Raw genomic sequence first — 14630 nt, 5'->3', positions numbered from 1 at the left:
GAAAGGCAGGATTTTTCAAAGCCAGATGACCACAGGCATTCTTTAAAAAAAAAAGAGAAAAAAAGACAACCTAGAGTTCACTGACATTTGTCAGGAAGTAAATTCCTGAACACCAGAAATGTCCCCTAGCCATACCAGGGGGAGATAAGAGAGGAAAGGTTTTCTTATACTGACATTGCCTTTCTTCTGAGGTCTTTAACATTAAATTACAAAGTACTATTTTGACTTTTAAAAAATAAAGATTAAACAATTAGGCCAAGATTTTTAAAAGCGACTTGTGATTTTGGTGCTTCCTTTTGTCCAGATTCATCACTGTAAAAGAGTCTGATTTTCTGAAAGTGCTGAGCATCCACCACCCTGAGAAAATCAGGCACTAATCACTTTTTAGAGACCTTATTCCCACCCATTGCAGATTATCTGAATTTGTGAAACAGCAAGGGAGCAAACACACACAATAAAAAGGATACTGCATCACAAAATGTGCTTGGCTTATTTTACTTTGACAAGTCTAGTTTGGTTTTAGTTACTAAGGATCATACATCATAATGTATTAGTTATGTACAGCAGTACACTGGGTAAAAAGAACAGGCATTTAAGTTAATTTAAGACCTTGTTACAGTAGACAACTATTACAGCTTTTTCTGAGAAATGTGGGGAGAACTCTGTGGTGTGCTGTTAAAGAATAATTGGATGTACAAGATTCTACTGCACGACAGAGATCGTGGTTTTGAGGGTATGCTTCTATAAATGTTTGGAGATACAATACAGCTTTTGTTCTATGTATACATCATCCTATAAGGGTTGGGATGTCATTTAAATTGATACATTGCCATTCAGGCATATAATTTCAAGAACATAAAATGCTGTTAACAACAGCAGACTTTTGTTTGTTAATAGTCGCACATAAAATCCAAAATGATGTGGTTTAGGGCTTGATCTTGCAAGCCCTCAGTGCCTGAAACTGTCATTGATATCAATGAAGTCTATTTATGGAGGACTAGCAGCACTGGAAATCTAGCGTGCCTACTTTCAAATACAGTTTGGCTGCTCTATGGCTGACTCCCAGTGCCCTTTACTGCAAAACGGCAGTTAAGAATTAAGAAACTTGAATTTCAACAATTTAGCAATCACCCGCTGCCCCTCCCCAGGGCTGCACTGGTATCTTTTTCTGAGTTCCAGAGCTACAATTCTTCAACCCTGCAGCTGAGCATTTCCCCCATAATCTAGTAAGCAGCCTGACGTCAGAGTTTTCACATTAGAGAAAGGATTAAAGATGATGGCTACCCAGGGAACAACCTTTTGTTTCTAATTTGCAATGTCTGCTCTACTGGAGGATCATTTGTAAAACCCTGGGGGCTTATTAATGATGCAAAATAGTCACTGCAATTTAGAAATCACTGGAAGGGACAGTGAGTAAACATGCTTAAAAGAGAGTCCTTTGATTCCAAGATATTTCTCTTACACTATGGTGCTCAGCATTACTATGGAAACTTGTTAGCAGGCCAGGTGAGGTTCACTGTGTTTCCATTACATTAATACCTGTCTTTGACTGGTGTTTGGTGCCACACTTGGAATTCTACACAGCATCTGCCAGTCTAGTAAAAGTAAGCTAATAATGCCTTACATTCATATCTTGCCTTTCACCCTGAAGGATCCCAAAGTACATTGCAAACTATATATATTGGCCAGATTCACTCCAGGATCTGCTCAGGCATCCCCTGATGGCAGAAAGACCACATGAAGAAGGGGTAGATTGCTATTCCCCCTACCCCACTCCTCCAGGGAGTCCACAGGCAGACAACACAGCCCCAGAAGTGTGTAACCGTGGCCAGGGATGGGTAATGTCCAAGGTGATCTCTTATGAAAGAGTCCTGTAGAATTTAATGGTAAATGAGAACATTCTCATAGGTTTTCTGTTTAATCATCTGATAAAATTTAATGGAGAATTCTATTCCTGATATAGAATTCTATAGGAAAGAGATCCTCCTCTATTAAATTCTATAAGTTTTTACATTAATTTCTATAGAACCTATTAATTTCACCTCTATTAAATACCAGCCTAGCACCCTAGTGGAAATCAGAGCCTCCAGTGGAAATGTAAACTGTTCGAGCCTTCCCCCATCCTCTGGCAGAAACCCAAGGGTAGGGCAACTATGAAAGTACCATTTACCATCCCCCAGAAGTGAATGCTACTCCTCTATCCTCCCAGGGCATCTTAACTTCCTTACGTCAGCCAGTCTGAATCCAGCCGAGGCTATTCAGGGATGACATCAGCCCCCTCTACGGAGGAATTCAGCGGCTGTTTAACAGTGCAGAGGCAAATGCCGCAAAACACGTAGGACAGGAAGTGAAGAAGAACAGTGTATTCCATTGAATTTTCAGGGAGAATAGAGATATGCAGAGTGTAAACATCAGGAACTCAGTCCTGCAATCCATAGTTAGGTAAAAGTCACAGTGGAATTTGGCTAGGCCACTGGGACTTACTCCTGTAAAAAGTGTTGTGTGATCTTTACCAACAGTGTGCTCAGGAATTCTGTTTAATAGCTCGCCTACATTTACAATGAAAATTAAGTGACTCTTGTTCACAATTCTCCTCAGCTGAACCTGAAACCATTTCTTGTACAATCCTATGACATTCTGTCATTGTGTGTCTTTGTTCTGCAATGTATATTTCTTTACTGGAGCTAAATTGCACAGACAGAATTTAAAGTATATCACTATTTTCACTATAAACACTGTTTTTCAGGGGCTTATGTAACAACATTTCTTTTAAACCAAACTATACTGAACTCTTGCCATGCAGATAGTTGTCCCAGATGTAATGTATTTATTTTTAACCACATTTTATTTGAAGTAAGTGTGGGCAGTTTATGGTTTTGAAAACACGAGCAATGTCAATTCTCACCATCACAGAGACGGTTTTGTCACATAGTGTAGTTCAAGAACAGCTTCAATTTTCCAGTCTGTTAGTTGCTAATGTGGACTAATTACACTTAAGACCCAAGAGTAAATTTCCTGCTTTAGCATCTTCCATTTAAAGGAGCTTCAAAGCAACAACAAATGCTCCATTGTTTAGGACTTGCTCACACAAGTAGTCCTGCTGAAATCACTGAGCCACTCACATTAGAAAAGGTTGAAAGATTAGGATTTTAGGCCCAGATCCTCACAGGTATTTAGGCACCTAACTCCTGTTGTAATCAGTTGGTACCTAAGTATCTCTGAGGCCAAAGATTAGGATCATAGAGCCTGATCTAGCAAGGAATTGAGCACCAGTCGAGGTTATTCAACTCCTTAATAAATAACTGCGACAGAAGCATTTTATACCAGTGGCAGAGCTGCTCAAGGAAGAAATAATGGTTTCATTGTAATCAATAAGTATAGTTTTGGAATACACTTTTAAAAAAACATCAGACGTCTGTAGGGACTTTCATTAATAAAACTGCTAGATAAAAAGTGTAGAAGTTAATAACACTGGAATGTTTGTGTAGAGAAGCATATCCAATTACAGACAGAACATGCTAAGTACCTCAAGTAATTTTGTTTTCATCGCCTTCTCTTTTAACCCACAGGTTGTAACTCCAGTCAGGACAGGACAAGGTTATGTTTATGAGTTCCCTTCCAAATACCAGAAAGATATCTACGATACCCCTCCAGTTCGTCCTTCTCAAGGGGTATGTACCAATAAAACGGTCAGCATCATTGAAAAGCTACAAAAAGTCTTTCCATTTTATCTGCTGTTGAAGTGCAGGAGACATTATGTCATTCCAAAGTGAAAATATTTTTCAGTTAGGGCAGGTCTACACTACTGCTTATGTCAAAATAACATGTTATTCAGGGGTATAAAAAAGACACCCCTCTGAATGACCTACTCCGGCCTAAGTGCCGACGTGGACAGTGCTATGTCAATGAGAGACGCTTTCCTGCCGACACAGCTACTGCCTCTCATGGAGGTGGAGTAATTATAATGACGGGAGAACTCCTGTCTGCATATAGGGTCTTCACCAGACGTGCTGAAATGGTGCAGACACTGATGAGATGTCCCTTTCTATGTCACTGTGCCCAAAATGCATTTGAATGTTAAGATCTGGCAGTACATAAACATGGAAATCACATTTACTTGCCAAGGGATACAATTCATTGTTTTGGTCCGACAAAATACCCAAACAGAATAAATATGTTGCCAAAGAAAGTGTTTTCTCCTTCTGTTATTGCACAGTTGGCACTAGTTTACTTAGTAAGAGCAGAGTTGTCCCCTGTACTAGCTACTTCCATCGAGGAGGTTGTTTTTACCAAATGTCCACTAGATTATTTTCCTGACACTGGATTGGGCCTCTGCTCCTGTGAACAACCAGGGAAGTTGGCCCCCAAAGCCTATGAATTTCCAGGATATAGAAACCCAGGAGCTATGCACTCCCTGTCTGCTCACCAGGGCCCCTTGACAACACAGCTTCTGCAGGAAATGTGAAGCTAAAGCTCCCACTTCGCAGATGCCCCAGCATACCCCTCAACATTCAAAACTGCCAAGGCACCAGAGTCACAAATGACCAAAATGTGGAACAATCATCATGCCATAATGGACAGATTACAGTGTTTGTTTTAAGTATGTTTCCTCACTGTATGCATTACGTAAACAGGTTTTGTGAGATTATAACGCAGGTGGCTCGAAGACGTGGGAGTTTGGCGTAAGAAATGGAGTCCACCCACTCAAGTGGGAGGGAGATTTGGAAGGGAAAGAGTGGTTCCTGATTAGGGTTCTCCCAATAATATTAATTCTGGATGCCGCATAGAAATTAATGCAGGCCCAGGTCTCTGCTCCACCCCTCCCCCAATACAATTAACATAACACCAGCTGTCCCTAAAAAAGATTAATTCAGGTCACTCAACCACTCTGCAAGATTCCATTGCTCCTGCCCTGCCCCCCCAGAGGTCCTTGCTGCATTGATTGATAGCCCTGGGGCATGCTCCTCTCTAAGAAGCAGAGAAAGCAAGCCCAGGAGATGACCATTGTTTTCCACTAGAGGAGGGGTAAGTTGGAGGGGGCAAGCTGGACCAGCACACTTCTCACAGCAAGTAGAACCCGCCCTCCTCTGAAGAACCCAGCAGGTCAGGGTCTGACCCACTTCTTGCTCCCCAGCCCTTCTTTAAATAGTGTGTGACCGGGGGGGGGGGGAGGCGCGTAGTCTGCTCACTCCCTATTCACCCTCCCCATCCCAAAAAACTTGTTAGTTCCTTGGCTCACTTCTTTCCTGAGACCACTTTCCTGCTCGTCAGGGATGAAGAGCAGGAGCCGGAGAGCTGCCAGAGGAGAGTCTCCTTTTCCTTTCTCCACCCCTTGCTGTTGCTGCCTGTCCTTGCAGTGCATCACCTGAGAATGCAGTGCAGCAGGACAGGGAGGCAGAATCCTCTGTAATGCAGCACCTACCACACCATGTAGTACACTTAAAAGGTCTGGTCCCTGCAATCTTCTCAGTAGGGTGGCCCACATCACCAAGTGGAGCAATGGGTACATAATCTGAGAAGGTCAAGCATTAAGTCTCAAAGGTTTTGGGAGTGACAATGATGCCACAGTTATCCCTCCCACCATTGCCATCTTGGAGATACAAAAACCCAGGATATCAGGAATGATCCTGAGCCCCTAAAGCTGGACAGCTGGCAGTGTATACCAGGGGCGGCTCCAGGCCCCAGCATGCCAAGCGCGTGCTTGGGGTGGCAAGCCACGGGGGGCGCTCTGCCAGTTGCCGGGAGGGCGGCAGCTAGGCTGCCTTCGGCGGCATCCTTGCGGAGCGTCCGCTGGTCCTGCGGCTCCAGTGGGCCTCCCGCAGGCGTGCCTGCAGAGGGTCTGCTGGTCCTGCGGCTTCGGTGGAGCCACGGGACCAGCGTACCCTCCATAGGCACGCCTGCAGGAGGTCCACCAAAGCCGCAGTACCAGTGGACCCTCCGTAGGCACACCTGTGGGAGGTCCACCGGAGCTGCGGGACTGGCGACCGGCAGAGCGCCCCCCACGGCATGCCGCCATGCTTCGGGCAGCGAAATGTCTAGAGCTGCCCCTGCTGTATACTGAGCACTCTTACAGATTTCCCAGTACAGCTCCCTCAAAAAAGGGTGATCTTGGGTCCCTGTGCCCCCTGCCAAGTTCCACACTGCATGCGTCAAATCTTGTGTCAATCTCTTCTTCTGTCTCCACCCCAGTAGAGCTCCGTCATGATTCAGTCCCCTCTGCATCTGTAAATAAGGAGAGGATGAAAGGGTCCTATGTGCAGATCTTGATTTAACTTTGTGAGTGGAATTCAAAGAAAGTGTTTCCATTCAGAAACTTCATCTGGCCAGCCCACAGTACACACAATCCCACTAAAGGGAGCTATCACAAGCATATTTGTCTCTCCGTGCCCACCCTGCAAGCCTCCACATACACAAAAGCTAAAACCCTGTTCTTCTTCTTCCTTCTGTTTCAAAATAAATGAAATGTGAGAGAACTCATCTGAAATCACAGCTATCATGGGATGGCTCTATTTTCTGTAACAGGTTTATTCTCTCTTCAGATATATGATGTTCCCCCTGCATCAGTTAAGGGGCCTGTGCATCCAGTCCCAATGGAAGATGCAAGAGCTCAAGGGGTGTATGATATACCTCCTATAAAAGGGGTAAGTCTGATGCAATTTCAGTAGATCATACATGAATTTTCATGTCAGACTGAAGACGTGTTTAGACATAAAAGTGCATATGACACTGAATAAGGGTATTGAATTCTCATACTTTAAACATTCCCTCAGGCTTTTTACACATTCATTAACACTTTGTAACATAATTACTAACCTCATGTAGGGTAACTGTAAATTAGAGCTAAAGCTACATTTAGGAGAACCCTTAGGGTGACCAGAAAGCAAATGTGAAAACATGGGACAGGGAATGGGGGGTAATAGGCACCTATATAAAACATAGCCCCAAATATCGGGACTGTCCCTATAAAATCAGGACATCTGGTCACCCAATTTCCCCTCTCATTCCACCGCTTATAAAAGATTTAATGTTCATTTTGATGGAAATGAACATTGTTTAATTAGTAAGAAAATTGACTTCATGAAATCCAGGCTGAAAGTCTGGCCCCATTGAAGTCAGTGACAAATCTTCCATTGAATTCACTGAGGCCAGGATTCCCTACCTTTCCTACATTTCCCCTGAATTTTAATTTAATGCTAGTTCCATTGGAGATGTCTTTGCTATTTTACCTTTGCACTCATGGCTTGCTTTCTGCATTTCAGATCTATGATGTTCCTGCATCTGCATGCAGAGAGGATACAGGGCTGAGGGAAAACTTGCTGGATTTCCCTTCTTCAGTGAACCATAATGCAAGACTAGAAGGAGTCTATGACATCCCTCCTCCCACTACCAAAGAACTTAGCAAGAAATTTACCTCTGATGTACCTCTACCTAATGATTTTTTGTCATGCAAACATAGCCTTTATGACATTCCAGTGAGCCATCAAAATCAATTTCTTGGTCAGCAGATTGCTCCTCAGAAGGATGTATACGACACCCCTCGTGGAGTTCCATTTCCTGGACAGCAGTCGGGATTCAGCAAAAGTCTAAATCCAGAGGGAAGGGAAGGTGTGTATGATGTGCCACCACAGACTACACAAGACACTAAAGGATTGAAAGATGTGACAGATGGGATAAATAGATTGTCTTTCTCCAGTACAGGCAGCACCAGGAGTAACATGTCTACATCTTCCACAACTTCAAAGGAGTCTTCTTTTTCAGCCTCACCTTCACAGGACAAACGATTAATACTGGATCCAGACACAGCCATAGAGAGACTTTATTGGCTTCAGCAGACAGTGGAGACTGTTGTCTCTAATCTCATGGCCTTTGTTAACACAGACTGGCGGTCTTATGGGTACATGGAGAAAAATATCAGTGAAATCCACACTGCCGTGGAAAAAGTAGAGCAGTCATTGGTGGAGTATCTTCAGTTTGCAAAAGGAGCAACAGCCAATGCTTCCTGTCTCTCAGAAATCAATCTCTATAACAAAATGAGGAGGGAGCTGCAGAGACTGGAGGATTCTCACCAGATCTTAACCCAGACTAGCCATGACCTGAGTAGCTACAACTGGTCATTGAACATCTTGGCAGTCAACAAACCCCAAAACAAATGTGATGATCTAGACCGATTTGTTATGGTGGCAAGGACAGTCCCAGATGATGCCAAGCAATTGACCACCACTATCAGCATCAATGCAGAGATGCTATTCAAACAGGTATCCGGCAGCTCACATTTAAAGAATGTTTCAGAGAACAATATAAATACAACTGACTATGCATATAACAGCCCCCAGAATCAGCTGTTACATCAGAGGGAGAAAACTCAGGACCACAGCAGTTCTTTGCCCCCACTTCTGAATAAAGACCAGCATCCCCCTGGTATCACTAATGAGGGCTCTGAGAAGAGCTGGATGGATGATTATGATTACGTTCACCTACAGGTAAGCGAGCCAGATACACTGTTCTGCTCAATGCAGATTAAGATTTGTTGCATGCTCCTTTCTGTAAGAACTGTTCATGGCAAGACAGGAAGCAGACTGTCACACCAAGATACATGAAATTCTTTTTCTTTTTTTTTTAATGGATGTATATCAAAAGTTGCCTAAGAAACTTCATTCAGCCCAGACTGCACAGTGGGTACAGATTTTAAAAATTTGTTTGAATCCCAAGAATGGGGTTCAAATGGGACTACTCTACATAATGGCTGTAGCCTATCACCAACATTGTCCATGTCCTCTTTATCCTCTTGTGGGTGTGCTACAAATTAAGGTGGCAATACAAGAAGGTATGTTTGCCACACTGTCCACAGGCATTTAATTATTAACTCTAGAGAATTACCATTTGACACAATGTCTATTTTTATCTTGTGACAAACAGGGAAAGGAGGAGTTTGAAAGACAACAGAAAGAGCTTCTAGAAAAAGAAAATATCATCAAGCAGAACAAGATGCAGCTGGAACATCATCAGGTATGTCCAGTCAGACACAACTGTCAGACTTGGAAGGCAGCATGCAGGCCATTTTGTACCACGAGATGTGTCAGCCAAATAAAAGAGAAGGAACTCATCTCTGAGCCACTTAATGGCAGCTTAGCAACAAAGGAGGCGAGGGAGTCCATTCTCCCCTCAGAATCTGAAGTGGTTAGCACGTGAGAGAGTTTCCCACCATCCTCTCTTGTAGATCTTCTTCATCCCTGGAGGCACTAAAGACAGGAACCTCTATGGCAATTTAGCCCTTTCAGACTCTTGGAGATAGCCTGGGAGTCAGCATCGTCATCTCGTTGATTACCTTATTACCATTAGATAGCAGAACTGCAGCTCTTCCTGTGTATTTGAGAGAGATCTCCTCTGCTGGGAAGAGATCTGTCCCCTGAAAGCACATTCAAACATGTCTGTTCAAGAGGTTAATTCTTTTTATAGCACCTAGAAGCCCCTCTGTACTAGACACATTTTAGACACACAGGCTGCGTCTACACTACACACCACTGATGATAGCATGTAGGGTATATGAAAAGCAGGCTCCATCCACACTGGCTGAGCCTTTCCCAGCTGTCTCCTCCCTTGCTGGCATCTTTCCCTGCTGTCTCCCTCCACCCGAGTCTTTCCATGTGGTGGGGAAAGGCTCTAGCAGCTGGGAGATGGCACCACCTTTCCCCACTGCCTCCTGGCTGCAGGCATCTTTCCCTGAGGTGGGGAAGGGCTCCAGCAGTGGGGAGCTGGTAGAGCTTTTCCCAGCAGAAGTGGGAGGGGAAGGCTCCAGTCGTGAGCAGGCAGTGGGATACTGCACTGCTAAAAACAGCAGTGTAGACAGGGAGGCACAGCCTGGGCAAGTAGAGAGCGTATAGGGTGTGCACTTGTATACATACCCACACCCTTCAGGTGTGTCTTTACTCTACTTGCCAAAGCCCAGGCCTCATGGTCTACTCTGCTATTTATACCTGTGCTGGGGGCTACACAGGACCGGTGCAACCATTTAGGCAAACTAGGTGGCCACCTAGGGCGCCTAGTGGTTGGGGGCGCCTAAAAGCCCGCTCAGGCGAGGAGGTGGAGTGGAGGAGAGCTGGGGTGGGGCAGGCGTGGGGAGGACCGCCCACAGTAACAGGGGAACCATTCCCCGCACCAGATCACCTCCACTCTGCCTCCTTCGCTGAGCACAGAGCCCCTGCTCTAAGTCTCCTCCAATTGGCGCCACAAGCCTGGGAGGGGAGGAAAATTAGAGCGGCGCTGGGATGCTCAGCGGCTGAGGCGGAGCCAAGGTCAGCTGGGGCGGGCTCCCCAGGTGGGGTTAGCTGCTGTGGAGGTGGGCTTCCTGGGCGGGGTTAGCTACCATGGGTGGGGGGGTCTCCCCGGGTGGCGTTAGCTGCTGCGGGGAGGGGGTAGCTGCTGCGGGGGGTGGGGGAGCTCCCTGGGTGGCGAGGTGGGTTAGCTGCCATGGGGGAGCGGGGTTAGCTGGGGGGGTTGGTGCCAGGAGCACTGGCCCTGGGGCTACACACATATATACTCTACCCACCACCAAAAAGAAGCATGCAGCTTAGACATACCCATAGTAAGAAACAAGTCCTCTTCCGCAGAGTTTATATAGGAGGGGAAATAGAGGCACAGAGCGGTGAAGTGACTTTTCCAAGGTCACACAGCAGGGCAGTGGCAGAGCCAGAAACTGAACCTTGGTCTCTTGAGTCCTAGTCCAGTGCCATATCCACTGGCCCACATGGAATACAAGTATAGATTATGCACACCTACTGTCTAAATATGTACATCGCTAAATTTAAAAAAAAATCTTAGTATAACTATAAAGTTGTGATTTTAAACACTAAAAAGATCAGGAAACAAAATGTTAAAGCTGTCATAGTAATAGTAACCCAACAACATGCTGACATAAAATGTACAATTTTCATAAATATAAAATATTAACAAATTTAGTAACCAAGAATACTCCATATGTGCAATGTGCAAGTGGTAACCTTGATTTTTGTATTTCCTGACTTGTGAGCATTTAAAGCTGTAATCTTAACATTACATTCATGTAAGGTTTTGTATTTAAATTTCCCTGTGTGTTTTTGTTTGCTTGAAGAGCAATGAGGAACTCAAAGATTAAGGTTTGATAGCTCACGATCATGCATAGATAGAAGTGTCAGCTATTTATTATTGGAGAGATTCTTAACTGGATGGACAGCAACTGTTTCTGACTCTGTAGTGTCCCAATATATCAGTTCTTAAAATCATTAGCTTTTTAAATATAGCAAAGCTATTTTAGATTGGTATGACTTCTCTGGTTCTGTGTAGTTGGACTCATGGTAACTAAAGCACCTGATTTTTCAGGAATTGGGGTCCAAAGATGTCCCAATAAGTTTTTAAAAGTCTTCAAAAATGTCTACAGTATGTCTTTCCTATATGTGGCATATACAAATATACATGATGGTACACTCTGGTATAAAGGATTAATTGACTCCCATTTAGATGAGCTATGTAAGTTACTTGTGAGTAACATACCCAAACCAAATCACACACTATGGGGATAGTATTTAGAAACTGTGCTTGCAGCTAGTGTACAGTGTATTAAGATATCAGTGTGAAATGTATTTGAGTTTATCAAAGGCAGAATAGGTTTGTGAATTATAACGAGGTGATGTGATGTGTTCATAGTTCTTTGAAGAGACTCTTCTCTTTGCCATTCAGATCGATCAGTTCCAGCAACTGGAGCAAGAGATCACAAAGCCTGTGGAGAATGACATCTCCAAATGGAAGCCTCCTCAGAGTCTTCAAACTGCAAGCAGCACTGTGGGCTCTCAAGACAGAGAGCTGCTCTTCTTTTATTCTGACCAGTGCGAGACTCATTTCGTTTCTCTCCTAAATGCCATCGATGCCCTTTTTAACTGTGTCAGTGCTGCTCAGCCACCAAGGATGTTCGTCGCTCACAGCAAGTTTGTCATTTTAAGCGCTCACAAACTGGTGTTCATTGGGGACACACTCACAAGGCAAGTGACTACTCAGGATATCCGCAGCAAAGTGATGAACTCCAGCAACCAGCTGTGTGAATTGCTAAAGAACATTGTTATGGCAACCAAGATGGCTGCCTTGTATTATCCCAACCCAGCTGCCCTGCAGGAGATGGTCGACCGAGTAACAGAACTGTCTCATCACGCACAGCTGTTTAAACGCTCTCTGGTACAGATGGCATCATTCTGAAACAAACAAAATGGAATCCAATCAATGGACAATAAAATGATTTTAAAAAACTGGAAATATGTCCTAGTTTATGTAAATATTATCAGTTTTTGTAAATATTTTATATGAAATATTTTAAATACATTTTTATGGATTAGAAAATCTAAAATTCAGGGATCTGGGAGTATATCTGTTTCCCTATTATGTTTTTAATATACATATATATATGTATACACTGCATATATGTATATGTTGCTACATTCCATACGACACCATTATGTAAGCACCTTAAAAGTATGCATCAGTTAAGTGGTGCATATCACTGTATATATTGTCTGTTTTTCAATATATCCGTTAATTGGATGCTGCACTCTCTTTTTGGGGGGCATACTATGTATTTTGCTTCAACTTAAATGTGGCACATGGACAAAGCTGTCAAATCTTATTTGTAGCAATTCATGATGTAGATGTAATAGTTCTAATGGAACCCCAATCCCTTCCCAGAACCTACTCGATTTGAATTAATTTAGTAAAAAATTAACTGTACCCTTAATTTCATTTTGCATACAGGAGTCAGTCATTTTGAGCAGTGTATATATAAAAGTTACATAACAGACAATAAACCAAGGCTCAAACCAGTAGGGCAAAAATCATCCTCCGATAGCATGATAGACAGAACCTCCTTACGAGGAGCAGGAAGGATTGTATATATTTTAAAATAACATCTTAATGCCACAAAATATTTAAAAAACCTGGAAGAATTCCCAACAATATAAATTCACATATGTTTATCCCACCTTTCCCTGCATTTGCAAATAATTATATCTGTCAGACTTTAAAGATTTTTTTTTTTTTGCAGACCTAGGGACTTAGAGTTGCTGAATGTCCCTAAATCTTGCTGACATCAGTGGATTCTGAAGGTACACAACATCTCACAAGATCAGGCTTGATGAAAATGCATGGCATCATAATTCCCCATGAAAAGGCTTAATTTGCCAATTTTGGAACATCTGATTAGAACATCTGTAATTTTACAGGAGAAAATAGCACTTATCTCTATGACAAATTCTTATGAATCATTTGCACTTTTGCAGCTCTGAGCTTCACTCAGATTTTGGACTTTTTCCTTCCTGACCTACGGACACACTATGGGTCTCCTGGGCTACATAGTCACCAGAGCAACACCCTATATTTAAAGGAGTATTTCCATATGTAGCAGACCAACAATGACTTGATCACAGGTCACATTACATGACCACTCCTAACTGTGGAGTTGTGGCAATCAGGATCCAGGGAATGAGGTCCAGGTGATGCTCAGTGGACTTGTGATTTAAAACAAAAATATTGTTACCCAATTTTCTTTGTGATAATTTAGGCTACAGTCCCAAATCTTTATGTGTTCTGAGTTTTTGCAAAGAGACCAGCCTGGTGATAAATACAAAATCACACCTTGTAGAATACCTAGTCAGGAGGCACTTAAGTAAAGTCTTTCTTCACAAAAGGATGTCTGGTATTTTTGTTCCAGCCTATGTCTAAACACATTCTCCAGTGCATGCCTCATTGCAGTGCATTTGTTTATCTTGGATAACAGAACTGGTTAATGAGCAAATGAAGTTATGCTTTCCTAATACATTGCCTCAGAGTGATGACTGCTCATCACTAAGAGTTACCATAATGTTGCTTCCAGAGGGCTCCCATTAAAGCCAGTGGGAGTTCCGAGAGACTTCAGCAGCAACAGAATCATACCCAGCACTTGCATCAGATATAATATTGAAAGCTCTTCTCTGTTTTACAAGAGGAGAGGAATAATTATCCCAGTGTCAACAAAATAGGATTGCCAAAAAATACCAAAGAATCCACTTGAACCTGTTTTGTATTTGTGTTATTTGGGATTTTTCTATTTTTTTTCCATTGTAATATTTTTAGAAAGTGACAGAGTGTTTTAAACTTTAGCTATCATGTCAATCGCTTTTGAGTTTTCAAAAGGGGGATTCCTTTTATGGCGAACTTATATAATTGTTTACTTATTATCGTGTAGTGAGTATTTTTAAAATCATTAAATATACAAAGCTTTTTTTTTAAAATTATGTTAACTGGTTTTATTCCTCTTTTGCAATTCTCTATGAACTGTGGAAGCAAATGTTCCAGGCTAAAGCTGTTGTGAGGCAGAGTGCTTATGTTCCTGCCACTAAAGAATGTAGAAAAGTTGATGAAACAGTAATTAAACAAGCTATCAAGAAGGAAGAAACTAACTAGAAAGGGTTTAGGGGAATTTGGTCTGTAGTGATGGGTGAAGTTCAAATCATCCATAGAAAACCCAAGTAGACTGGCTTTGTATGAGTAACCAGTGTGGAGCTTGAGAGGGTAATGAAAATCTCTACTAGTCCAAAGGAAGTTGGTGGAGCACTTGTGCAACTGGCCTGCAGCGG

General features: G+C 42.9%; 1 protein-coding gene across 4 annotated transcripts in view; it reads left to right on the top strand.

Moving 5' to 3' along the window:
- The window catches only part of NEDD9 (neural precursor cell expressed, developmentally down-regulated 9), a 107122-nt gene extending 92841 nt beyond the window's left edge, over nt 1–14281 (top strand). For all 4 annotated transcript variants that reach the window (XM_050941579.1, XM_050941577.1, XM_050941576.1 and 1 more), the window contains 5 exons: nt 3570–3671; nt 6540–6641; nt 7260–8480; nt 8917–9006; nt 11713–14281. In XM_050941579.1, coding sequence (XP_050797536.1) covers nt 3570–3671; nt 6540–6641; nt 7260–8480; nt 8917–9006; nt 11713–12222 — 2025 coding nt within the window. In that variant the 3' untranslated portion in view covers nt 12223–14281. The remainder of the gene's footprint in view (nt 1–3569; nt 3672–6539; nt 6642–7259; nt 8481–8916; nt 9007–11712) is intronic.
- The last annotated feature ends 349 nt before the right edge of the window (nt 14282–14630 follow it).

Source organism: Gopherus flavomarginatus, chromosome 2, assembly GCF_025201925.1.
Source record: "Gopherus flavomarginatus isolate rGopFla2 chromosome 2, rGopFla2.mat.asm, whole genome shotgun sequence".
NCBI lineage: Eukaryota > Metazoa > Chordata > Testudines > Testudinidae > Gopherus > Gopherus flavomarginatus.
The sequence above is the reverse complement of the archived record's forward strand: the minus strand, read 5'-3'. Positions and strand labels throughout refer to the sequence as shown.